At 38.1% G+C, this 27,919-nt stretch overlaps 1 protein-coding gene across 1 annotated transcript; it reads right to left on the bottom strand.

Annotated features, from left to right (window-relative positions):
* Window positions 1–159: 159 nt before the first annotated feature.
* LOC149848199 (transcriptional adapter ADA2-like) lies at window positions 160–27,890 on the bottom strand. Its single transcript, XM_089982808.1, has 13 exons — window positions 27,715–27,890; window positions 25,468–25,523; window positions 24,353–24,525; window positions 23,576–23,641; window positions 23,305–23,430; window positions 17,683–17,758; window positions 16,615–16,675; window positions 16,462–16,514; window positions 16,221–16,361; window positions 14,775–14,994; window positions 10,521–10,731; window positions 2,282–2,620; window positions 160–556 (listed from the first exon to the last, which is right to left on the bottom strand). The coding sequence occupies exons 1-13, from the start codon at window positions 27,765–27,767 to the stop codon at window positions 350–352; spliced, it is 1,782 nt and encodes a 593-aa protein (XP_089838934.1). The 5' UTR covers window positions 27,768–27,890; the 3' UTR covers window positions 160–349.
* Between the last annotated feature and the right edge of the window lie 29 nt (window positions 27,891–27,919).

Below are 27,919 nucleotides of genomic sequence, written 5' to 3'. Positions count from 1 at the left end.
CATCACGTCATTTCTTGGGTGCATGCACCATCTTTGCTTGGGTGTTTTGGGTTGGTGGATTTGTTGCTAAACTAAAAGCGCCCCACTCCAATTTGCTCAACGTTGTCGCTGCACCCAACATGATATGAGAGATAGATAGAGAGGATAAGCATTATGTTCATTGGAACTGACTTTTATTCAGGGCAAACTGGTGTACATAAATCATCCAAAAGCTAAACATCTAATCTGTACACAGAATTACTCCATCCAGTTCACCCCACTTTCGTGTGAAAAGAGATTGTTGACTTGGCAAGTTACAGTAGATGGTACAACAAACAACAATTTTACATTCTTAGCTTGTGATGAGAAATCAACCAGTGGTAGCCTCCTCGTCTTGAACCCAGACCATTTTAGTGGCCAACTCATAAACCTTGTCCACTTTACTGGGATCAACCTTGAAGAACCCATATGCATCAGATTTCTTCACCACAGAGCCCTTGAGAGCCTCCAGCATCAACACCTCTTTCATCTTAAGATATTGCACCGGCAGCAGTCTATTCTGACAGCATAGTTGTTCCTTCAAACAAACATTGTATGGCATCAGGATTTACACATGTTCAGGAATGAAAATATGATCGGAATGTGATAGAAAACAATGCAACATGTATTGCATCAGGATTTACACATGTTCAAGAACTGCTCCCTCGATAAAAACCAATTAGAAAACAAACACCGTGTAACATCGTTTGAAGAAAGACCAAAGGCAGGCCATATATTAACTAGCATACATGCAAGAAGCCAATCTATTGAAACAGTTGAAACAAAAGCTGCACAACCCTCAACTTGTGGCCTATTTGTAGAAAACAGTTGAAACAGAAGCTCGTAAAAGTTTTAATTTCTTTTCAGAAGAGACAATCACATAGAATTTGTCATAACAAAGCGCAAAAGGCTTATTCATACTCATAAGGGTTAATTGAGGAAGCAATTATTTTATTGTATTATCAGGTAATGAATGGAAAGTCACATAAACCCTCCAAACAACATAATGAAGACTTGTATTTGTATGGCACCTTTACCTAGCAACAGTAGTCCATTTGGTACTTAAAAACCAACTCCAATGCTTGGATAATGTTTTCAAGGTGATGATGCCTTGAAGGCCACCCCTTGATACAAACAAATATCACAAAAGGCACGACCACATGAGAAAGTGTGCATGATTTAGGATAGCTCAGCATGTGTATGTACATGTATGCCTCATAAAACTGGTTGATACAAATCAGAGGTTTGCAAAATGCTAGAAATCAAAGATATTCAGTTAATAAAATGGCGCATGAAAGCTAGAAAACATTATTGAAGAAAAATCCTAGGTTTTGGAAAGAATGGAAACTAAACAAATTGCAAAGTTAGTGGACACATACAAAAAATTAGAAAGTATTATTGAAGATAAATCCTAAGTTTTGAAAGTAATGAAAGCTTACATATAGACCAGGAATAGTAAAGACGGTATTTTGACAAGTGGGTCTCCAGCTAACAGAAAAGATCTATGTAACATAAACAGTCAAAGACACTCAGTATACAAGGAGTTCTACATAATTGGGACCAAGCAAGATAGATGTACATTTCACACACAACACATGCATGCACACGCACACATGCACATGCACAAACACGTGTTTTGAAAATCTACAATCTAAATCAATACAGCACATCTTTTTTTATGATGAGGAACCCTTGCTGAAACAAGGGGAAACCCCGGGTGGGGCCCCACTACCACCCTGCCTTATGTGGCCCACCTCTGAAAGGTACAGACACACCCGTGCGCCAGCGGGGTTTGATCTGGGATCTTCAACTCAACACCTTCACAACCACACACACACCCTTCCCCCCGCTGACCACGCGGGCAACCCCTGTGGTGGTCAATACAGTACATCTTAAAAGCACAAATCTTTTATAGCCATTATGATAATTAATATCTAAGAGCAGACTATTTTCCTGATAATGCATCCAACAAGAATGTTACTAGAGAAGACAAATGTGTATTATCACTTTAAACTCAGGTAATCTGTATGTGTGCTGTTTGAAAACAGTCATCAGAGGAGCGATGCCAAAAGCAATCGAAGGTTACTTCACTTGAACAAATCTTATAGTCATGCAGTGAGGCATATGTCGGTGAAAAAGGTTAAGCTCTTAGAATGAAAATGAAGTGAACTACAACTTTAAAGAAAAAGACATCCAGTTGCTTTTGTTTAGACAAGATAATGGCAAACAATGTTTCTTGGAATGGAATACTGGTTATACTTACAGCCACAGATAACAGATCTGCACCAGGAAGCCCAGTGATATCCCATTGATCTAGTAACCCAGCAAATTGTCCTGTTGCTGTAGAAGATGCATCTGTGCCTCCGGATTCAATCCATGCACTACTTTTAATTTTATGATTGTCGACGCCAGGGGTTCCATCTGGTTCTTTTTTTTCTTTGCTCATAGTGGGATTCACATGTTGAAGTACTTTTCCACCTGCAACTGACTGACTGCTTTCTTTTGCTTTCAGCAGCATGCTTGCTTCAGCTTCTCTTTTTCTCTTCTCTGCAGCAAACCGCTCTCCTTCAGCCAACGTATGGCATCCTGCAGCCCTGTATTCCTGAAATACAAAATAGATCCAATAATGAACAATTTTCATAGAAAGTATGAACACCTGACTAATACATTCTTTCAGAAAAGAAGACTGAAATTTTTAGTCAAATCAAAATATGATGAAAGAAAATTAAGCAGCTATCAAGACTGATCATTAGACATTAGATCCACACCCCAAAGGTAAAATTTTCAATCATTGTAACAAGTTTGTAACAAAAACTGACTGGTGGGATGACTTTCTCCACTAAACTAACACAATCTAACTTGAGTGTCATGACCTACACAAGATCAGTAGAGGCTACCTCCTTACAGTTGGCATCAACAGTTCCTGTTGGCATAAGCCACAGTTGTTAAACTGTATAATTCCCAACTGACTTAGCTGAGTCATTGATCAAAAGGTAAAAATTAGCCATGCAATTCCAAGGCAACTTCAAGTTGAGCAAATACCCCCAGTCAATGATTTCAAAAATTAGGCATCAGTACCATTCTATTATTAGAACTCACAGTCAACAACAAACTACTGGAAATGTGGGACTTGAAGATTTCATATCAAGAATTCTGCCATACAGGATCTAACAGGAAAAGAAAGAACTTGAAGCATGAAATATGGAAGCAAACTTTCTAGTGATTTCCAATTCCTTTGCATCAATGCAGATGAGTCAGTAATGTGTATCGGTATTATTATGTTTTCATATTTTTATTATGAAAGAGAAACACAATTTAATAGAATAATGCAGTTAGAGAGAAGGGTTTCAATCGATAATCTTGAACAGAAAGTCTAACTAGGCAGACTCACTTTTAATTACTCTTAGTTTTAAAAAGGAGAATAAGACAACATTTTAGTGAACCAGTCATAAATGCAGATCAGCCTAAGACTATGTGCCTAGATTTTGACCACTAAAACAATCAAATATATTGAGATATCTCCAGCAACAACTCCATAAATCTTCTCCTGAGATTTGGATCCACATTGAGCATGATTTAAATCTTTTTTACGGGATAACTGAGGAAAACCACCTCATTTACCAAGTTTCATCACGTAAAACCCCAAGTCCCCCTTGCCCATAAAGGGGTACACCCAGCTTCGGTCTTGTGGCAAAAGACATGCACTGGTGGGTTTTGAACTCTTGATGTCCTGTCAACTTGGTGACTTTCAGAAGTCCCATGAGCAACTTAAATCAATAATCAGATACATATAGCGGGTGAATTCTAGCCAACTATATTTAATTAGTCAGAAGTGCATAAGTTCATTAATGACTGCTACATTTTTATAATGCAAGAAAGCTTGAACTGGAGAACTGTTCAGAAAAATGATGTATATCTGGATATTGTGCTCATATAGTTAGGCCACTTGATCTGTCTGGACCAATGTTGTGAAAAGCGTTGTGGCGTAGCGTAGCCTTTGAAATGAAATGGGGATCTTCGAAACACAAGCTTAGATTAACAAGGGCAAGTGTCAAGAATGACACTAAAGCATAACCCTTAAAAAGGGTATAACTGGAAACAAAATAAAAATAAAAATGTTTCTTTATTGATATGAAAAACTAATTGCTTAAGAAGCATTGGAATAAAATACAAGAGGGGCTGCACCCCTTTATATACACAGCTGAAAGAGGACTCAATAGAGCTGGTTGGCACAGTCCAACAGCTCTATTTAGAGCTGTTGGAATGTGTCAGTCCAACAGCTCTATTGCTAGTCAAGTCTGGACAGGACTTGACTAGCAACAGTCATTCTAGTTTAAACTGAACTAGATGACATAAAGACAAAAAATAAAAATAAAGGAAAAAAATTACAGAAAAGAAAGAAATAAAAAATGTATTTATATATATATAATAATATAATATTATTATATATACATATATGTACAATTTTACATTTTAACACTCCCCCTCAAACTTACGGTACAATGAGCGAAAGTTTGTCTAAGAGAAAGTGAAATCGGGGAGCAGCGAGAGGCTTTGTAAAGAAGTCTGCTAACTGATATTCTGAAGTGACATATGGCAGATCAATTATCCCGTGTAGATATTCCTCTCTGACGTAGTGACAATCCATTTCGATGTGTTTGGTGCGTTCGTGGAATGTTCTGTTACTGGCAATGTAGATCGCACTTTTGTTGTCACAACACATTTGTGAAGCCTTTGTTGCTTCAGCTCCTATGTCAGCAAGCAGTCGTCGGAGCCAAACTACTTCCATGGTCGTGGTTGCCATGGCTTTGTATTCAGCTTCGGTGGATGAGAGAGATACCTTCTGCTGCTTTTTACACCTCCACGAGATTAATGATTCTCCTAGAAAGACACAAAAGCCAGTGGTTGAGTGTCTGTTATTGGGATCACCTCCCCAATCAGCATCAGTATATGCAATTAAATCAAGAGAAGAGGAGGAAGATAAGAAAAGTCCTCGTGAAAGAGAGGACTTGATGTATCTGATAATACGCATGACTGCTCCCATATGAACAGAAGTAGGAGCATGTTGAAATTGACTTGCTGTATGAACAGCATGTGCTATATCTGGTCTGGTAATGGATAGATAGGAAAGTGCCCCGACAAGCTGTCCGTAAGGAGTAGGGTCTGCAAGAAGTTCCCAATCATCAATCTCCATTTTAACATTAACAACTTCTGGAGTGTCAACTTTCTTATCATCAGTAATACCAGACCTGAAAACAATATCAAAAGCAAATTTAGTCTGAGATAATAAATATCCTCTAGGAGAATAAGCAACTTCAATGCCTAAAAAATATCTCAACAAGCCCAAATCAGTCATTTCAAAATGAGATTTAAGAAGTGTTTTGATTGTTTCAACTCCCTGTTTATCGTTTCCGGTGATGATCATATCATCCACATAGAGAAGAAGCACAATGATCCCTGCATTAGAATTCTTAATAAACAAAGCAGTGTCAGTTAAACAGAATTGAAAACCAATATCAATCATAACACGACTAAACCTATCATACCAAGCTTTTGGTGCTTGTTTAAGTCCATAAAGAGCTTTTTCTAAGCGAAGGACTTTACCCTTAGGAATACTTAGACCAGGAGGAGGTTCCATATATACTTCTTCAACTAGCTTTCCATTTAAAAAAACATTTTTGACATCCATTTGAAAAATAGACCATTTTTTGATAGAAGCTAAGGCAATTAAGGTTCGGACAGTAGTCATACGAGCCACCGGAGCAAAGGTTTCTTCATAATCAATCTCATATTCTTGGGCATAACCTTTGGCTACTAAACGGGCTTTATATCTTTCAAGAGTACCATCACTCTTGGTTTTAATTTTATAAACCCATCGACATCCTATAGTTTTCTTCCCTGGAGGAAGATCTTAAATATTCCATGTAGAAGCCTTTTCAAGTGCATCTAATTCAGCTTTCATGGCTTCTATCCATTTAATATCATTTTTTGCTTGAAAATATGTGGATGGTTCTTCATATGAGTGAATTAATGCAATAACCGCCCTATATGTGGGTGAGAAAGACTCGTATGATACAAACTTTCCTAGAGGCCTCGAGATTCGGGATAATTGTCTAGTTGGAATGTTAGAATATTTCTCAAGTGCACATGGAGGATTAGACTCTTGTCGCCTGGAATATTGAATACTAGTATCTCTATGAACTTCTTCATTTTCAACATTAAGATCAATAATTCTTTGATCATCATCAAAGTTACAGTCAAGGTCATATTCATCAGATGTTGATGTTAGATCTAGCAAAAAGGAGTACTCAGTGACGTCTTTTAATTTTCTAAAATCAAAGAAGCTCTCCTTTTCAAGAAAGGAAACATTTTTAGACACATATAGTTTATTATTTTTGAAGTCAAAACATCTATAACCTTTCTGGTTTTCAGCATATCCTAAAAAGGCACAGGGAATCGCACGAGGGGAAAGTTTATCATTTTTGTCAGTAAATATGAAACATTTGCACCCAAATATTCTTAGTCTAGAGTAGTCTGGAGAAATGTTCATAAGTTTTTCAATGGGAGTGATATTTTGTAACGAAGAAGATGGCATCCTATTAATGAGATAGGTGGCAGTTAAGGCAGCTTCTGCCCAAAAGTCTTTCGGGACTTGATTTGCTATTAATAAAGTCCTAGTGGTTTCTATAATATGGCGATGATTTCGTTCTGCCAATCCATTTTGTTGAGGTGTATAAGGACAAGATCTTTGATGTGTGATGCCATGCAATTTAAGATAATTTTGAAAATCTGTGGATAAAAACTCTCCCCCTGAATCTGTGCGAGAAATAGTAATATCATTTTGAAACTTGTTTTTAACCATATTATGAAAAGTTTGAAAGTATGAAAATACTTCAGACTTATGTTTGAGAAAGTACATCCACGTATGTCGGGAGAAATCATCGACAAAAATAACATAGTAAACAAATCCTCCTTTAAAAATTACTGGTGCAGGACCCCAAACATCCGAGTGTATTAATTCAAGTGGTCTTGAAGAGAAAAAGGTTCTGTTCTGAAATGGTAATCTTGTCATTTTGCCGAAAATACAATCTTTACAATCAAAAGATTCAGAGTTACAAAATTTCCCTAGATTTGGAAAATGTTGGATTTTGGCTATATGTGGGTGACCAAGTCTCGTATGCCACAGTTCCAACTCTATTTTTTGAATATTATAACAAAAAACTTTCTTCGACATTTCCAAAAAATCCATGTAATAGAGTCCTCCTTCTCTATGGCCTTCCCCAATCAGCTTGCCTGACTGGCGATCCTGTACCCAACAACCATGAGAAGAAAAAGAAATATTACACCCATAATCAGAAATTTGAGATACAGATAAAAGATTTAAATTTAATTTGGGAACATGTCTAATTTCTAGAATAAATTTTTTTTTTGTTTTATAATTTTTTTCAAAATTTCCTATTCCTTCTATTTCAAGAGAAGTCCCATCAGCAGTAAAGACCTTTGACACACTTGCTTTATTTTTAACACATTTGGATAGACTTTGATTATTTGGGATCATATGAAAAGATGCACCAGAGTCAAGAAGCCAAGAAATTTTACCTAGATCAGAAAAAGATGAGGTTGCTGCGCCGGTTGAAGCTTCAGATGAGGAAGAGGCACCTTTGATGAGAGGCTGAAGAATCTCCATTAGTTGGGCCAAGGAAACTGGTGCATCCTGATCTTTAGGCTCCGATCCAGCAATTGCAGCTCTTTTTTCTCTCAGCTCCTTAAGTTTGGGACATTGTGGCATGTAGTGTCCCGGTTCATGACAGTGATGACAAATAATTTTCTTCTTATCATAGTCACCATTTTGTCGGTTAAAGTGAGGAGGCCTATATGATCGAACATGATTCCCTTGTCTAGACACGGTTAAAACGGAATCATCTTCAATTTTTAAAAAACCTTTCCGGAGACGATTTTCTTCCATTGTTAACTCTTCAATAGTTTCAACAATAGAAGGAATTTTTCCCCGGTGAAGTAGGGCCGATTTAGTGGTTTCAAATTCCGGCCTTAATCCAGTGATAAACTGGTAAAAATGTTCAGCATCGTGTTGTTTCTGACGAAGCTCGATGTCTTCGACACAATGCCACTTTGGTTCTAAAAGGGAAAGTTCTTCCCAAAGTTCGGACAACCCATTGTAATATTCACGAATAGTTTTGTCTCCTTGTGTCATCATTCGAACTTTTTCTTGGAGGTTGCACACGTGTGCAATATCTTTAAGGGAATACATATTCTTAAGGTATTCCCATGCCTTATCGGCATGATCAAATTTGGCAAGACTTGAGCATTTTTTAATGTCAACGCTATTGATAAGCCATGACATTATCTTCGCATGAGATATTCTTCATTCTTTCCATTTCTTCTCGTATGAGGCAATAGCCTTGATTTTCTCTTCTTCCGATAGAGGGACCTTTTTATCTCCCTCCTTTTTAGTAAGAGATAGCTTAGGTTCCGAATCGGAACCATCCACAATCCCCCATAAGCCTTTTCCCCATATATGGTGCTTCATTATTGAAGCCCATGTTACATAGTTCGTATCGCTTAGTTTCATAGGCATGATGGTGACTTTATCATTGTCATCCATCGATTACAAGGAGAGAAAGAATAGGGATAGAAGAGAAACAAGAAGGAAAATGAAAAAGAAAGAAAAGAAAAAAAAAACAATACAACAAGATGTGAAATCTTCTCCAATGAAGTGATAAAACACTTCTCTTCAAGTGGCGAACACTTTTGCAAACGAGCACGGAAACCGAGGCAGCTTTTCCTCAAGATTTAGTACTTCCGCGGCTCTGATACCATGAAATGAAATGGGGATCTTCGAAACACAAGCTTAGATTAACAAGGGCAAGTGTCAAGAATGACACTAAAGCATAACCCTTAAAAAGGGTATAACTGGAAACAAAATAAAAATAAAAATGTTTCTTTATTGATATGAAAAACCAATTGCTTAAGAAGCATTGGAATAAAATACAAGAGGGGCTGCACCCCTTTATATACACAGCTGAAAGAGGACTCAATAGAGCTGGTTGGCACAGTCCAACAGCTCTATTTAGAGTTGTTGGAATGTGTCAGTCCAACAGCTCTATTAAGAGTTGTTAGACTGTGTCAGCCCAACAGCTCTATTGCTAGTCAAGTCTGGACAGGACTTGCCTAGCAACAGTCATTCTAGTTTAAACTGAACTAGATGACATAAAGACAAAAAATAAAAATAAAGGAAAAAAATTACAGAAAAGAAAGAAATAAAAAATGTATTTATATATATATATATAATAATATAATATTATTATATATACATATATGTACAATTTTACATTTTAACAGCCTTCCACCAAAAACTGAAGCGAGGCGTAAGGCGTAAGCCTCAGATTTTTTTTCTTTAACTTTAAAAATAACTAAAAGTACAAATAAATAATAGAAATACTTTATTTATAAAGTAACAATCAATAAGAAACAGAAAATTGCAAATAAATAACAAAATTAACATTTTTTCTTCTTCTACAGAAAATTGCAAATATAAATAGTTTTCTTTATTTTTTTCTTTCTTTCTGTCGCTCTATCTCTCACTTTCTTTCTTTCTTTCTTTCTTTCTTTCTTTATTTCTTTTTTTCTTTCTTTTTCTTTTTTTATTTCTTTCTTTCTTCCGCTCTTCCTTTCTTTCTTTTTCTTTCTTTCTTCCTTCCTTTTCTTTCCTTCCATTTCTTTCTTCCTTCCTTTCTTTCTTTCTTTCCTTTCTTTTTTTTTCTTTCGTTATTTCTTTCTTTCTTTTCTTTTCTTTCTTTTTTTTCTTTGTTGCGTTATTTACCTGGGCCTCAAGGCGAGGCATGCTATTTGCGCCTTGAAGAGCGTTTTGATAACTATGGTCTGGACAAAAAGTGGACTCGGATCTATGTCCAATTTACTGGGTGAAGGGATAAATTTTGACCCATTCAAAATATGGCTGGAGTACCCTCCATAGGCTTATCTGAACTAGATTAGGATCCAGAAGGGTATAAATTTTCACCAAGTCTGATCCAGAGATGGGGCCAAAATGGAAACAGATATGATTCAGAGATGGCCAACAGTAATATTGGGAAATATTGGGGGCACATGAGACATGATAGATTCAATCCTGTGAACTTTGACACAATTGGCTAATCTTTCGATGCACAAAGTGGGGAAAAAGAACACATGTTAGGTGAAAAAAAAAATAGAGCAGGACATCTTTTCTGATTCACACGTTCTGACTTCTGAAGTGGAAGCAAAAAGGAAGAAAAAAACATAACCACAAAGCACAAGCATAGCATATTAAAAGCGAGAAAAATTGTCCTACACTGAAGCATTACCATGCCTTTAACTTAGTCTGGAAAATTTATGATGCATAAAAAAAAAATCAACACAGTTCAAGCCATTGTAAAAAGCCCAATCTGGATGCCTCTTATTAACATACCCAGTGATGATTTAGAATTTCAATAGAGAAGCCAGACCTGTAGTTCTTGAATTCTTTGGCGAATTTTACGTTCAAGGATCAAACCCTGAATGAATGCATCATGCTCTTGTTGTGAGTGAAAACGCATGAAGACGTTGCAACGCTGGTAAAGTGCCTTATCTTCATTGGAGAGCTCCTTATCCAATGGATTAGGATAAAGTAGGTTCCTTTCCAATATAAAATCCTTTCTCCTTTTCCTCTCCTCAAGTCTGCCAGGAGAACACTTGCACATAAAAACATTGTTATAAAGTACAATTTGCAGAAAATAGAAGGATAACAAAATCATGGACATCACATTTTGCTCCATATTTGTAATCCTATAATAATTTAACTTTGTCTTGTCATACAAAATATTGTCAACTGACTGGTACATGTTCAAAGACCTACACAGCAAAGAATGGCCCAGCTTTCATTTATAAATTTGACGAAGCTAGAAGACATTTGCTTTTCATCAAAGACCTTAATATGTATTAAATTCACGTCGCAATTTCAAGTACCAGGGAAGCACCAAGCTTGCAAAAACTGAGTAACTAACTAATTATAGAAAAATATATGACAGAACTTATTTTAATAGAGCAGAGTCTTAAGATTTTCCTTTTCCATGTATCCAACACAATGTTTAGCTGTACAAATAACTCCTATATGCATAATTCAGAAATGGAGCTTCATATAGATGTTTAGTGGCTAGGGATGAGATGATAACCATTTCAGAAACATGTCATAACTTATACAAGTTCCTAAACAAAGGTTGATAAATCAACAAGACTTAGTTCAGGAGATTATTGACAGCTCATGGCTGCTACTCATCTCAAGTTACTAAGGGCATGTTTGGAAGCAAGAATATGGTAGGAAAAATGCAAGTAGGAAAGAAAAAAATGACAATTTTTTCAACCGTTCCAAACGAGAGAATTTTTGAAAGAAAAGTTTTTCTAAAAGTGTGATTTTTTATATAAAAAAAAATCCTCTACCTTGGGTGCTGGAAGAATTTTTCCTATCAAAAATTCTTTTTGATTAGGGCAACCCTTCACCCACAACACATATCCCATGGGCTGCTATAAGAAGAGCCTTCTCTCTCTCTCTCTCTCTCTCTCTCTCTCTCTCTCTCTCTCTCTCTCTCTCTCTCTCTCTCTCTCTCTCTCGTGCTCTTGGGTGTGGTCAATGACCCCTCTATCTCTCTAAGAGGGACTGAACGACCCCCTCTCTCACTCTCTCATTTTTCTCACATTTTCTATTCCATTTTTTTCATGCCACACAAACAAGTGAAAATTTTTCATTTAGAAAAGTTATCATATCAAAGCTTATCATAGGCAAACATGCCCTAACTGCAGAAGTTAAGGTTATAGAAATAAGAATGTGTGATGGCATATTACTGATATCTTATATATCTATATGTTTGGTTGTGATTTCATATGTATCAACCTATGTCACACGAACTCGGCTAAGGAGGTGCCGCACCCGAGTCGACACGCCCCGACACGGGTGCGGACTCGGGTGCGACTTTGGACTCTGTCAACGCCGAGTCGTACTCGGTCAATGAGTCTAGGCCGAGTCCGTCCACATTTTGGACTCGGTCAACTTTGACCGAGTCCAAAAATGTCCATTTCGATTTTTAAATTACATTTTGGATACGGGTTGGGTCGGGTCCGGACCCGACCCAGATCCAAATTTCTTTTGCAACTGAACCCTAAAAGGGGTTTATCGACAGGGGGAGGGGCTTACCCTCTCGATTTTGCCTCTCCCCCTCAGCCCCTGCAGCTTTCTCCTACACCCACGTCGGCGATCCAGACTCCGGCGACGGTACGCACAGGCAGCCACCGTCTCCCCCTCCGTCAACACTCAACAGGTATGTCGATCGACCCTCCCTCTGCTCGCAGCCTCCCTCCTTGCACCCTCTGCTCGCAGAAGAGGGGCTCGGCCCCTCTCTGTGCCTCCTATTCACAGAGGAGGGGCTTGGCCCCTCCTCGTTTCGCTTATGTCAGGCAGGCCCCTCCCACCGTACCCTCTGCTCGCAGAAGAGGGGCTCGCCCCCCCTCCCTGCACCCTCTGCTCGCAGAAGAGGGGCTCGGCCCCTACCTGTGTCTCTGATTCATAGAGGAGGGGCTCAGCCCCTCCTCGTTTCCCTTTTATCGCAGGGTAAGAAGTAGGAGTGGGGGAAGGAGGGGGCTCGGCTGACACGATCCTTGCCCCGCCGAACAACAGGGGAAACGAGGGCCGAGCCCCTCCGGCAGCCCCCCACCCACCCCCCCTCCCTGCACCCTCTGCTCGCAGAAGAGGGGCTCGGCCCCTCCCTTTGCCTTCGATTCGCAGAAGAGGGGCTCGGCCCCTCGTTTCCCTTCTGTCCGGCGTGGCAAAGCTCGGCCTGTCAGCCGAGCCCCCTCCTTCCCCCACTCCTTCTTACCCCTGCCGAACAAAACGAAAACGAGGAGAGGCTCATCCCCTCCTCGTTTCCCCTGCTGCCTTTGGCTTTTTGGCAAGGGCGAAGCCCCTGGCACGGATAAGGTTCAACACGGGCTTGCCCTGCCCTGGCACGGATAAGGTTCAGTATAGGTACTTTTTTTCTTTGTATTCAAAGTTTGCATTTAAATATTTGTATTCAAAGTTTTAAGTTAGATACTAATATAGTCATTTTTTGATGCAGTTGTGGACCATCCAAGAATTGGGATGTAAATCCAGAAGATTTTGACTTGGAGGGAGAACATAATTTACATACTCTCAACATGGACTACCTCGATCATGTTCTTCCCTCTAATTCAGACGATGAGGCAGATTTATGATAACTTTTGTTGTTTATCACACTCACAAGCTTCTTTATGTGTTATATTTTGGTAAGTTTGTGTTGTTAAGAATTGCTTTTTTATTTTTGCTTTAAAATTTACAATCTTTATGTGTTAATTTATTGTTATATATATAATTATATATATTTAAAATATATATATTTATAATATATATTTTTTAATATATATATATAGCTGAGTCCCCATGTCCAAATTTTTTGGAATTGCGCCGCACCCGTGTCGCACCCGCACCCGCACCCATGTGACATAGGTATCAACATTGTTGTAATTTATTACTTGCATTAAGGATAGAACAGTAAATTACCTCTAGAGGCCAACAGATCCTAATAACATAGGGTAACAAGACATACCTAACAATATTTGTTGGGACCTAATGAGTTGATTGGGACCTTTCTCTCAACTATAGGGTTTGCCTTTCCTTTTACTCTGTTTTCCTCTTCTTTCTCTTTCTTTCCCTGCATCAACATATTATAAAATCTCTTGCAAGTTAAAAACAAACTTTGACATCAGAGCAAGACAGCCGTTAAGGTTCCAACAATCCTTATCTTTTTCCTGTGTCCTCTTTCTTAAGTTCCTTCTCCATCAGATCTTATTTGTATTTTTCTTTCTTCCTGCATCATTTTCTCACCATAAAACCCTATTTCATTTCTCCGTCTTGAATCAATTTTCTTTTCCCAAATCCCCCTTTTTTTGGGACCTTCCATAAAGTTTTCTTCTTATCTGTTCAGTGTGTTCACCCTATTTTCTTTCTTTCTACAAAAAGTACTTATCTAAATAAAAACTAATAATGAAATATGATTGATCTTATTTACCAGCAGAAGAAAAAGGAAGCCATATAGCTGACACATGACTTACGCCACCCTTCTAACATCAGCAACATGACGTCAGATCCAAGATCATGTTTTGTTGAGATCCGATCACATGTTTATCATATGGAATAGTCAACAAAAAGAAAATGCAGACATGCAATTACCAAATTGTTGCATAGAGTATTTTCAGTATGCCTAGGATGGAGAAAGCATTCACTGAATTCGAATCTGATTAGTCATTCCCTAATTGGATACACATATACATGTAATCAGAGTCAGATTTTGTCAAATTTCGAGTTGAATCATGATTCATATGTAAAATACTAAAACAGAATCGAAGTATGGTTATTAATCAAATGGTGCTTCCTTTATTGAATTCCAATAAACAGATTATGGTTCATTCTGATATCCGACCCAAACCCACACAGTTGACAGGTGAAGCACAAACTCTCATAATTAACACTCAGAATGCAGCCCTAACTAGCCAAAGAAGTGCCAACAAGAATACAAATGGAACATGATATAATATGAACTTCCACCTCATCAAATCAGCATTTGCCAAGTAAATATGGTGTAAGCCTCTTTAGGTAGTAAAAGAAATTGCTCCAATTATTGGTAATACAATTTAATTTTACAAGATGGACATACCTTGATAGATAAATATGCAAAACCCGCACTTTCAGTTCACGATCAACTTCAGAATCATTGACCTTGAATTCCATCTCTGCTAGAGGTTGTTCAGCATCATTGTCATACTCAGGGTCAAATTCTTGCCTCTTAGGGTTATAGCCACTCAATTCAATCAGAGAGGGTCCATCATCTCCTATAACTTTAGGTCTTTTCCCTCCAATACTCCTCTTTGAATGGTCTGCAAAGCAATAATGATTTAACTTTTTGAAACTTAACAATGAAAATATCTTGGACAAAAACTGCTTATATAGAATTTTCATAAGGTGAAAATAATACTAAACAAAAAAATTAACAAAATTAAAACACTCGGAAAAAAAAAGTGGAGAGGCAAAAGAGCTTCCTTAACAACATTGCACCAATAAAAACTTTACAGTATGCAATGTCTTCATATCTATTAAAACATTTCTTCATCATAAAACATCTTGACATTAACAGTTCTACATCTCCTCTCGACTTCTATACTATGAAAATTTCCAAATTAGTGGAGACCTCAAAATCCAATTAAGCCTGAATTATGATGCTTGGTTGCAAATTCAGCTAACAGAGATGAAAAAAAGATTAGCTTGATCAGCCATTGGACATGAAGAAATATCACATTTTTTGTTTTCTCTTTTCTGCTTTTCTTTTCTTTTCTTTTTTCCTTGTCCAAGGGTTATAACTGTCACAAGATTAAGACTAATTTTCAGAAGCACATTATCACCAGTGTCCTACTGTACAAGGAACATCTGTGCTAAAATAGCACAAGAATATAGCATATATCTGAATCTTTAGTCAAGAGTGGCATGTTGTTCTTTGTAAGCAAATGTATCAATTAGGGATGACAACGAGTTGGAACTGTATCAGAAACTCACACTGATTCCGAACCTGATTTTCTGGGTATATGCACAAAAAATGCAACCCAAATATTATTCAGGTCAACCCAAACACAACTGAAATTATATTTGGGTCTGGTTTTGGGCTATGGTTTTTGTTGGATATTCTAACCAGACCTCACCCAAGTATTTTGCAGGTATTCTTGAGTAAGAAAATGGAGCACTCTTTAGAATATACAGGTCAGGTTTGGGCTTTTCTTTTCAACCAGATAACCCAAACCCAGAATCTGAACCTTGCTAGTTGCTACCTATTTTGTAGACAGACTAAGGTGCACAGTGCACCCTATCGGTTGGATGTCCAAACAATTAAACATATAAAGTAGAACAAGAAAAGCTAAAGGGAAGACAGTAATAGAATAATAAGATTTTTGTCTTAACATGCGAAATGTGAGAAGCATTTACAGACAACCAAAATTTATAACCCATGAATGCAACTCCAAGCTGGTGACAAAAACTTAATTCTTACATAGATTAAGATGCAGATCCACTTTAACTTCAATATTTACATTTTAAAAAAGGCAATCCAGCATACCTTCAGATGACATCAGGCCTTCAATTTTGATCCCATCAGCATCCTTCACCTGAGACATGCTTGACGATTTCTTACCAGCACCAACAGCTGTTGCATTTGTGTTGTTATAACTAGTACCAGTTATCTTGGTCTCTACAGGATCTACATTTGACACAGAAGAGAATAGCATCAGCATGGGGGTTGAACAATCCAAATATCTTCAGAAAATCATTTTCTTCAATAAGTATAAATTGCCACATACCTAGACTAGATGGAAAACGCCCAGAATGAGCTTCTTTACCAGAATCTTCACTCCTTGACAGGCAATTTCATAACAGTCAGCAAGTAGAAAATCCCAATATTGATACCGATGCATATAAATATAAAATGATTCAGTAATGTAGGCACAAGGTACTTGACTCTTGGTGGAGAGAACGGAGACTCCTTGGTTGTGATCTCTCCAGGTAATGAAAATCCTGCAACAGTGTGTGACTTAAATTAGCAAAGATAGCCAAATCAAAGTATAGGGCATAGAGTTGAAAGTAGCTCATGAATGTCTAGGCTTTTAGGTTTCTAGCTTTTCGTTAGAAGAATTAGGCATTTTGTTGTGTTATGAGAAGCTCTTTGCTTCTCATCTCCAGGCCTAGGGGTACTATTACGGTTGGAAGATTAAACAATCAAACAATCTTAAATGTTTCCAAGTAACAATACAATAAACATAATATCATTTTCAAGTCAACAAATATAGGAATTTCTTGATGATACATTATAACCTTGAAAAATTCAAAGGGAATCTTAAAGAACTGAACAGACATATCAGTAAGACAGAGTAAATCTTGTTTTCACAGACAAAAATAAAGCAATCAGAAAACTATGTGCATTACTGCATCTTTCTGAAGATCATGAACCTTTGCTCAGATATGGTTTCTTTAATGTCAGATCTGAGTACTATCCCAAACTGGACCATAACCCCATTAATACTTATATGTCCAGATCAGGGTCGACACTGACCCAGCCCTGATCTGACCCGCTGACAGCCCCAGCAACAAGCCAAGTTTCCAGAAGAGGCTTGGGTTTGGGCCAAGCATGCTCACCCAATAAATGAGCCAAGCTGAAGCACAAAAGTGGTTCGTTAAAAGCTTGATAAGCTCTTATATTATTAGTAAGAATACTTATAATATTAATAACGCTGCTAATATGCATCCTAGCAAATAAAACAGTTAAAATAAGATGCATACAGTTTCCTTTTAATGTTCCCAAATGAAAATTATGTCAAAAGAATCATGGCGCACAATAATTTTTTAAATAAATGGAACAATTTATCCTACCCACACCTTGGGTGATCTGGCTGCTCAATTTATGTCCAAATTAAAAAATGGTTTTAATAAAATGTGCTTAATTAACTATCAAAACTGTGTATTAAATAAGAACAGTAATGAGAAATTTAACAATTACAAGGATCATTGAGGTGACTGCACCGAACCTTTCTTGTCATCACCATGTCCTTTAGCCATAGCAAGAAGCTCCTTCCTATTCTTTCCAACAACATGTGACATATCCTATATAATAAACAAAGGTGTCAACTTTGTTGAATAGTGTAATATAATTGTAGCATGCGTATTACTAGCCTTTTGTGCCCCCCTTTACTGGTGTGTACATATTTCTATTTGTAAAGGGTATATCTGTAATCTGTCAGGGTGTTAGTGGGTATCTTTATTTTGTCTTGTAGTGCAAAGGGGATGTCGTCCTCTATATGCTGTAATATTCTCAGTTTTCTTAGTAATGAAGTTTCTTCTTCATCATTTCTTGCATTCCCCTTTCATCTTCTCCTTCTTGTGGATGCTAACTTGAAGATGGTATTAGAGCCTTTAGGAGGAGATTGGAAGGAAAATCTTGGTGCTGAAGGGAACCTTGATCCTTGCTGTTACCAGACTGCATGCAAACCGAGGTGCTAATGTCAGCATCGCTCGTATGGCCATTCAGATTTCTGTGGTTCAGAGGTGTAATCTGATAGCCTCTGATTTTAGTGAAATTACAAGTACAAAATCAGCATCATCGGCCAAGTATTGGATTTTTGGGAAACTTTGCAAATATTTTCTGGGAAACGTATGTTTTTTGTTCAGTTTTGAGAAATCTGTTCATACTGATCTTATCCGTGGTTTTCGTTGGGCTTGTTATGCTTGATTCTGGTTGTTTTTATGTTAGAAGCTTGGTAGATATGTTTTGTGTCAAGCATATTGTGCTTTGGAGGCAGTTTTAGTATTTCTTGAAGTGGTTACTGTTGGTGGTAGAAGGGTTTTCCATTCTTTATGTTTATCAGATTTGAGAATGGAAATTGCTGATGCGAGTTTAGTTTGTTGAATATGTTTAATGTGTGTTTTGGATGCTATATGCATGAAATCTGAAGTGAATCCACTGTTTATGAGTTCCGACCATTGCATTTTGGGTATCAGTAGTGTAGTGGGTTGTTTGGGTTTGAAGTTTTGTGTATCAATTCTCTGCTGAACATGCTTAATGCATGTTTCGAGTTCTGACTGTGTGAAAGCTGAAGTATATTCTCTGTTTTTTAGTCTCCATCCTTGGATTTTGGACATTGGCAGTATAGCCTATTGTTTGCTTTGAGTTCTTGCATCTTGGCAAACAACTTGCTTGCTGTGAGACTGCTCCTTACAGCATATTTGTCCTGTTTTCTGTTATTTTTGGCTGTTGTTTGATGTGTTTGTAGTTGCGTGCAGCATACATATTGTAGGTTGGGGATTATGGTGTGAGATGGAGAAGGAAGAATGATGCAGTGCAGGAACAGAGGAAGACCAGGGCTCTACCGGACGACCCAGGAACGGTGCAGGTCGGGATATATGGGCGGACCCAGGTGGATCCGACACCGAGCACAGCACCGCAACAAAGGGAAGCGCCTCTGCATACCTACTCTAGACGGGCGAGGGTCTGAGGAATACGAGCCAGCACGTTAATGAGTTTATTTCTAAAAGTTTTGGATTCTGGTACCGAACCCAGGATCCGGATCCATCCTGCAGTGTATAAATACAAGGATCCTAGGGTTACGTAGGGTTAGCTGAGATTGATTATTTCATTTTTTTCTCTTTTGGTTCTGCACTCTTTTTTTTTCTAATGTTTTCCCTTTACCGTGTTTCTCTTCAATAAACTTTTAACGCAGTCTGCGTTTTGCTAGAGAGAGTTTATTCCTTTTTCCATTGTTCTAGTATTTCTTCACGTTGGAACTCCCCTTTCGGTGTGATCTTTGACGTTGGCACCAAGGAGCGTCTGACTTCCTATCTCCGCTACATCAAACCGGTATCAGAGCCAAGACCCTGCTCCTTGTTCGGTAACATGACGCAGGAAGCAAGGGACGATCCTGCGAGCGGAAAGGAACGAGAGGGATCAGAGACAGACAACGAGGGTCCAATGATGATGACGAAGATCCAAGAGAACATGTTGCACGTAAGTAAGGATATGGCGGGTATGTCCAAGCGACTGGATGGAATAGAGGGCCGGATCGTGGTCCTCGAATCATCGGTGGATGCGCACGACGCGGCCATCCTGAAGAGGAGCACCGAATTGGGCGACGACCCTGAGTCGGCTTCTACGACCTTCACCCGAGCGAGGTCCCTGCCATCGCAGGACATTGTTGGCCTCACGAGTGTCGTGGCGGTCGACCCATGCCAAGCGAACCTCAACCTGCCAGCCGTGCAACCAGAGTTCATCGAAGCGAATCTGCATAGGGATGTCGGCCGCACGATCCTCCAGCAATCGGTACCATTTCTGCCTTCTTTCCCGTTAACAGTGATCAATCAAAACTGTGGTGTCTACCCACCGGGGCGAACGGCCGTTGATGGGTCTCCCGTCGCCGGCCCGAGCGTGCAATCATGGCCCCAACCGGCGGTCAAGATCTTGCAGGCCAGAAATGACCTGCGTGAACCAAACCAAACATTGGATCAAGCCTCTAGCACTATCTCGACTGCGGGTGACGGCGCCGGGTTTCCACCCCCCCTAGAGCCCGCTCGTGGAGGGTCGTTTGCAGCCAATCAGCGAGTCGGGGGAAGTGCAACCATGTGAACCGGTCCCGACCCGATAGGGTCCGACCCTGAACAAGGCATAGCGGGGCCCAGATCCGGTGACCGGGGACTGCCCTTTAGGTCCCAAGGATCGGGTCCTAGCCTCGAACCCCATCGTCCAACCTACCCAGTTGGGACCGGTTTGAGGTTTATCCCGAATCCGGCCCAACCCAACAGTTTTGACCCTAGCATGAGATCCGAGACCGACCCAGACTTGCATCGGTCCCGGACGGAGCTCCCATGTTACAAGTGCGCAAAATGTGAAAAGTGTAGTAGATGTCAAGCATGTGTTGATATATTTGATCAGCATAGGGAAGTTTGCAGGCTGATTGAATTCCCCATGGCTTTGCACCCAGAATTTGATGTAGTTAGGAGTGCCATCCTTCAGAGGCCACGGTTCCCCTCAGTTGCCCAGGCTCTAGGAGTGTTAAGACATGTTTTTCAAGAGAACATACCTTATTTTGGTAAGGGGAGCTTAAGGAAAAGGAATCCTTCTTGGTACCATTTCCCGAAGAAAGGATAGTTGATAAGAATGTAGAAGTTCAGAAATAGGGAGCTCTTAAAAGGAGTAGTAGATATGGACAAACCTATGTTATTAGACAAAAAGGTGCAGTAGAATTTTTTTTCTAGATTGGATGGAAATGGAGGCATGGAATTTAGAGGTCAATTTGGATCATCTCCCAACTGATCCAGAACACACAAGCCCAGAGTCATCTCTTGATTACTCACCTCCTTAGGTACGTAGAAGCTCCAGAGTATTTGTTCCCTCAACTCGTTTTGTGTCCTATGATTTTTTTTTCTCCTCAACATCGGGCCTATTTAGCTCTAATCTTCTCTTATGTCGAGCCCAATTCCTATGCAAAGGCTTCTTCTAAAAAGGAATGGCAACATGCTATGACTGAGAAGTTGAATGCACCGAAAAGGATGCATGCATGGGACCTTGTAGAGATCCTACTAGGAAAGAATGTTGTTCGATGCAAGTGGGTTTACAAGATCAAAACAAATGCATATGGTTTGATAGAAAGATATAAGGCCAGATTGGTGGCTAAAGGATATAGTCAGCAATTTGGTATTGATTTTTTGAGGCCTTTACCTTGATTGCTCACATGACCACCATAAGGACATTACTTGTTGTCACTGCTATAAGGTTTGGCAATTAGATGTGAAAAATGCATTCTTGAATGGAGACTATAAGGAGGTCTAAATAGAACTTCAATCTGGATATTCAGATCCCTAAGGCAGGGTGTGCAAATTGAGACATGATCTATATGAACTTAAATAGGCACCTCGTGCTTGATTTAATAAGTTTAGCACTACTATGAAGTCACTTGATTTTGAGAAAAGTCATCATGATCTGGCCTTGTTTGTGGCATCCTCTGTTTAAGAGAAGTGTATATTGCTCTTGTATGTTTATGACATGATTATTACAAGAGATAATGTGCAAAAGATAGTTGATACTAAGAGCAGGCTAGCTGGTGTTTTTAAGATGAAAGAATTTTTTAGAAAAGTCATCATGATCTGGCCTTGTTTGTGGCATCCTCTGTTTAAGAGAAGTATATATTGCTCTTGTATGTTTATGACATGATTATTACAAGAGATAATGTGTAAAAGATAGTTGATACTAAGAGCAGGCTAGCTGGTATTTTTAAGATGAAAGAACTTTTGAGAAAAGTCATCATGATCTGGTCTTGTTTGTGGCATCCTCCGTTTAAGAGAAGTGTATATTGCTCTTGTATGTTTATGACATGATTATTACAAGAGATAATGTGCAAAAGATAGTTGATACTAAGAGAAGGCTAGATGGTGTCTCTAAGATGAAAGATCTAGGATATTTGAAATATTTCCTCAAAGTTGCTTATTCTAAGAGGGATTTTTTTGTCTCAGCATAAGTATGCGACAAATCTTGTAAGCAAAGCAAGATTGGTGGATGACTTCAAGAAGGCTTATACTATTATGTAAACAAATATCAAGTTAAGAAGTTCATATGGAGAGAAGCTTGAAGATCCTATAGTATACGGGCAATTAGTAGGCAGCTTGATATATTTGACCATCACCAGATCAGACATCACATATGCAGTGCATGTTGTTAGTCGGTTGATGAATTTACCCATATATGTGGATCTTGCAGAGTGCTTAGGATTATTCGGTATATGAGAGAAACCATGCACTTTGAGATGTTCTTCTCTTCCTCATCCTGTACAAAGGTTAGATCATTCTGTGACTTAGATTTTGGAGAATCGACCAAAGATCACCTGTCTACTACTGACTTATATGTTTATTGGGAGCGCTTTGATTTCTTGGAAGAGTAAGAAACAACGAGTTTATCTATCTACTGCAGAGGCAAAATATAGTGCTATGGCTCAAACCACCGCTGAAATCATATTGATCAAATGGCTTTTACAAGAACTTGGAGTGACAGTTTTTGGAAAAACATCTCTATATTGTGACAATATGAGTGTTATTCATAATGTCAAGAATCCAGAATTCCATGAGAGAAGCAAGCACGTTGAGATTGACTATCATTTCACCATAAGAGCTTATGAAGATAGAGTCATAGCTCTAGAACATGTTGGTACAAAGGAGCAAGTACCAGATGTGTTTACAAAGAGTTTACCCTCATTACATTTTCAGTTATTCCTCTCCAAACGTGGCATGATTCCTCTGGCATCATCTCAAGTTTTAGGGGAAGTGTTGAATAGTGTAATATAATTGTAGCATGTGTATTACTAGTCTTTTGTGCCCATTTTATTGGTGTACATATTTCTATTCGTAAGGGGTATATCTGTAACCTGTCAGGGTGCTAGTGGCTAATTTTTATTTTGTCATGTAGTGCAAAGGGGATGTCTTCCCTATATGCTGTAATATTCTCAGTTTTCTTAGTAATGAAGTTTCTTCTTCATTGTTTCTTGCATTCCCCTTTCATCTTCTTCTTGTGGATGCTAACTTGAAGAAACTTAACCTAGTAAAAAGTGTATGAAAGGAAAGAGGTTGAGTATCCTGCATCACCAGAAAAATATATTAAAAAGGTAAATTACCGGGAGAGGAAAACAGGGAGAATTCATGTATGCTGTATTGTAGTGATCAATACACTGTGCCTTGGTCTTTGTACCAACATGTTCAGCAACTTCTGTCCAGTTCCCCAATCCATACATTTCAATTCCCTGTTAGTTACCAAAGAATTAAGTTTGCAAGCCAATGCAGCCTTCCGTTAACTACAATCAAGAAGATATAATAAGGTCAAAGAAACAGAGACCAATTCTGAAACAGCTTGCAAAGCAACCATTGAGTGAAATATTTGGGATGTACCTCCAGTAGTAATATCTCTTCATCTGCATTCCAATCCGGATAGATTAATGGGAGAGACAAATTATCCTTTTTAGGAAAAACAAAGCAGTGCATAAATGCTAGGTCATCTCCAAAAAATCCTTCTGAATCAATTACAAGCAACTTCCTCACAAGAAAACATATGCATGCACACATGATGAGAACATACATACATTGGAGAGAAGGAAAGATCTTGCTTTATTACAAGAAATCAGGCTGCATAAACTTGTGGGCAGCCTGGCACAGCCCAGAGTTGAGCCTCAAATTTAGGCCAAGCCTGATTATACTGGGAAAAACCCAGCCTAATAGTTAATAAGGCCAAGGTTTGGATTTCAAGGTAGGATGAAGATAGTCCTCAGTGTTTTATTTTCAATATATGATTCTGTTTTCATAATTTTAGCCCGAAATGGACTTCTGGCTTGGGCTCCTAAGCAAACGCATTCCACTCATAGTTTAGCCAAGTTGGAGGGTTAGGTTTTAACCCTACTCTGATTAAACTCATCTTCAGATGTTAAGCAGGCTGGACAGGGATTGAACCTGAGTCGTCACAGCCATCAGGCTCTAATATGTCCACTTAAAACTTGGCTAGACCCAGTATTCACATGCTAGTGCAGTAGAAAGTAACAAGATTGTAATGTAACGCTTCTGAAAGTATGAAAAGGACAAATTACACTTCCATCCAGGAAAAGATCCTGGAACAACATCAAAGGATAAATGAAATGATGAAATAATCAGTAACTCATTATATATGGTACCAACCATAACCCTGTAAGGGTGATTGCTTTTGTGAGGTGTAACTTCAGCTCCTACAGAGAAGCATTCCACACACAGGTCAAAATCAGGACATTTTGTGCATTTAATGCAAATCTTTACTGATATGTCTTTATTGCAATAGTTGCAATGATACAATGCACGCTTTCCGTCAGCTGTTCCTATTACATAAAAAATATATATATTAGGAGAACATGAAAAGGAATTTCCAAGATCAATAAGAAAATAAATCAATTTCTTGAAACCTTTAGAGTCAGATTATAGAGCATGAATTAGTCAACAAACTCAACAAGTGCTAAACTTAACAGAGGATCCCCCAAACAAAAAAATTTATACATGCACAAAAGGGTTGAAACAAGTTGTATGTCATAAATTACTTTCTATAATTTATAATTATCCAGAATGCTAAAATTTCATATAGTAATTTGGCTACTTGAGAGGATCTATATTTAAAAATTAAAACATAACTGATTAAATACAATTTTATTTATTGAGATACAACAAAATTGCCAATTTGCCATGTGTTCCAGCAGCTGCATAGTGAAGTTCAGATCCATGTGCGTAAATGTGTTTGTGATGGTTCTCAGTTTCATCCTATTCATTCAACTCGTATGAATAGCCTTAATATGATTTGAAGAATAAGCTTTCACACAAAACACAAAGTTGTACAATTTTTATAAATCAGTTTTACTTCATTTATTTATCCCATTTAGTAATCCTAAGCTTTTCAGCAATGAGCATCTATGACCCCTGAGGATTGTCAATGCTAATACAAAATGTACTATTAGTTGATCAGAACTTTCCATTCGGAAGACCAACACCACAAACCAGCTCAATTTTCAGTTATGTCAGCACAATCTCCCAAAATTTTACAACAATCAAATAATCCCCATTTTTTCTGCAGCAAAAATTTCCACAAGTTTCCATTACCTTTTTCAGACAAATTGTACCTTGTATACTATACACAGCACTACAAAATCTACTTTTCATCAGCTATGTCCAAAAACTCTAGTCTTACATATTGAGAAGATAGAGGATGTGCACAAATAATGCTCTGACAGACACCTCCAAGTAAGAAGGAACAAAGCTTAAGATGTGTGTACCTGTATTATTATTCTCTAAGTTCTCTCCACTGGAAGTGACCCTTCTTCTCTTTGATCTGCAAACCATAGAACATCAAAAAATTGAAGTAAATAAGGAAGATTTTTTAAATTGGAGGAAAAGAAAGACAATTTAAACTAAGCGCATTGGGTTGATAAACCCTGAATTGATTAAGAAAGCATATATGCTAAGAGAGGCACATATATACGCATCACCATTTTACAAGCAAACCATGTGAAGTTATCATGCAAAACCCCAATCTAATGCTAAAAAAATATTTCCTGTATGAATACCATAATATCTTATGAATATGAAATTTTTTCCCTTCTTCAAGATCCCCAGAAATTCATTTTGGAGAATATATTGAGGACAAAATCTATAAAACAGTAAAAAAGAACAGAAGATTCATAAGCCAAATAGTCACTCATATGTTGGCTCAAGCAAGTCATCTGTTGTTCCTCTTGTACATTCATCTTTTCCATAAATGTCTTATAACATTTCATAGTTCCATTGTTTTTTTATCATACCAATATCTCTTAAAAAATATTTCACATCAACAATATTCAATCACGTAAATGTCCTTGTCCCTCATTTTGAGTTCTTACAAGTAAACAAGTGAACATTATATTTCCATCTCCATCTTCTACATTAAGCTCAACTTCAATTTAGTAAACTTTCATATGTGAGAATCATTCACATATGTCCAGATTGTATCTGCTTGTCAAAGCTATGAGTATGCCAGCTAATACAAGGTTAATCACATACAAAACTAGATATAGTTGCAGCACAATAATTTTCTGTTGTCCATGTTAAATTCATGCAATAACATACAAACAACCCAGACATTCAATTCATGAGATGCTCCAACCAAAGGTTGGTCCATTATCAGGGACATTGCAAAACTACACACACATACATAAGTACGTATATACTTACAAACTATATATTTATATTAATATTTATATATTTATATTCATATTTATATATTTATATATTTATATTTATATTCATATATTAGGTGTAAACTACATGTGAATGGAGATTTTTGGGGGTTTCGTCATTGTTTTTTTTTTTTTCAAAATGAGATTCACACACTTGATTTTATAGGAATTGACACTTGGATTGTCCGATTCTGACACACGGGCAGGTTTTCATAGGGTTTGAAAATAGTCCAAAATTTTAGTAAATATTCAAGGCTCAAAAAATCCCACTTTTCTTTGAAAAAACATGATCCAAGTGAGATTTTTAGCAAATGGATCATGTCAAACACATCTGTGGGGTCAGATTTGTAAAAAAAGGCATTGTAAGTGTACTTTCCATATGCAGTTCACGTAATTTTGTTCATACTCTCTCTCTATATATATAGAGATAGAGAGAGATAGAGAGAGATTCTCTCTCTCTCTCTCTCTCTCTCTCTCTCTCTCTCTCTCTCTCTCTCTCTCTCTCTCTCTCTCTCTCTCTATATATATATATATATATATATATATATATATATATATATATATATATATATATATATATATATATATATATATATATATATATATGTATATATGCACACGTACGCACACATGCAAATGCACGTGCACATATGGATGCATGTGCATACCCAGCAGACACACACACCAAACAGGCACATATACACGCACGCACACAGGCATGCACCCCCACCCACACACACACACACACACCACAATTGACGCCACTGTAGATGAAGATCATAAATTATGGGGTGAATACCTTACCCTCCCGGCCAGCACACGGCCAATCATGATCTTAACTCTTAAGCCTAATAACTGCATGAATTCTCTTTGATTCTTCGTTTGATCTTCTACTACTTCCCAAACACTAAAAATAATAATACATCTCATCCGAAAACCAATACATTCTCCATTCATCAATATCACTAAGCGAGCACGACGCCTACTCATTGGTACGTGAATGATTCAAAACATGTAAATATATAATTTTGTAACTGAAAAACTCCATAAAAACAAGTCAAGATTCTCACATACTATTCAATCACGAAATGCTGCCACACCACTACCAACCAAGCAAGCACATACACAGAAATTAAACAAATGGGTCATCCAAACATCAAAAAAACAATCGCACTTCAACTCAATTTCGTGCATATGAACCTGAAAATCTTCATGAGAATCGGAGAACGAACATATCGTACAGAGAATCAAGCACAGATTGCACGCAATTGACGGATCGAGAAGGGCCAGCGGCGACGGAAAACTCACCTTTGGTGCGGATCTTCGTCGCCGGAATTGGGGACCCTTCGCGATCGGCCCATGGAGTGAAGAACCTGGGATCTGGACGACGTCCGATCTGCGTTCTCCCGGTGGGTCGGAACGATCTGGGGACGTACAATCGCGCGCTAGGGCACAGAAACCCTGAAAAGTGGAAAACCCTCCAAAGGTGAGTTTGGAGACAGAAAATATTAGA

This window comes from Nuphar pumila, chromosome 1 (genome assembly GCF_984573655.1).
Source record: "Nuphar pumila chromosome 1, dmNupPumi1.hap1.1, whole genome shotgun sequence".
NCBI lineage: Eukaryota > Viridiplantae > Streptophyta > Magnoliopsida > Nymphaeales > Nymphaeaceae > Nuphar > Nuphar pumila.
Note: the sequence above shows the minus strand (reverse complement) of the source record. Positions and strands in the feature narration are given on the sequence as shown.

What these genes read in the sequence shown, in the direction of transcription:
- LOC149848199 (XM_089982808.1), bottom strand. Translation starts at nt 27,767, where the DNA reads ATGGGCCGATCGCGAAGGGTCCCCAATTCCGGCGACGAAGATCCGCAC. An exon ending in GCGTTTTCCATCTAGTCTAG is followed by an intron (nt 16,362 to 16,461) that starts GTATGTGGCAAT and finishes TGTCAAATGTAG; the next exon opens with ATCCTGTAGAGACCAAGATA. An exon ending in CAGATCTGTTATCTGTGGCT is followed by an intron (nt 557 to 2,281) that starts GTAAGTATAACC and finishes GTTTGTTTGAAG; the next exon opens with GAACAACTATGCTGTCAGAA.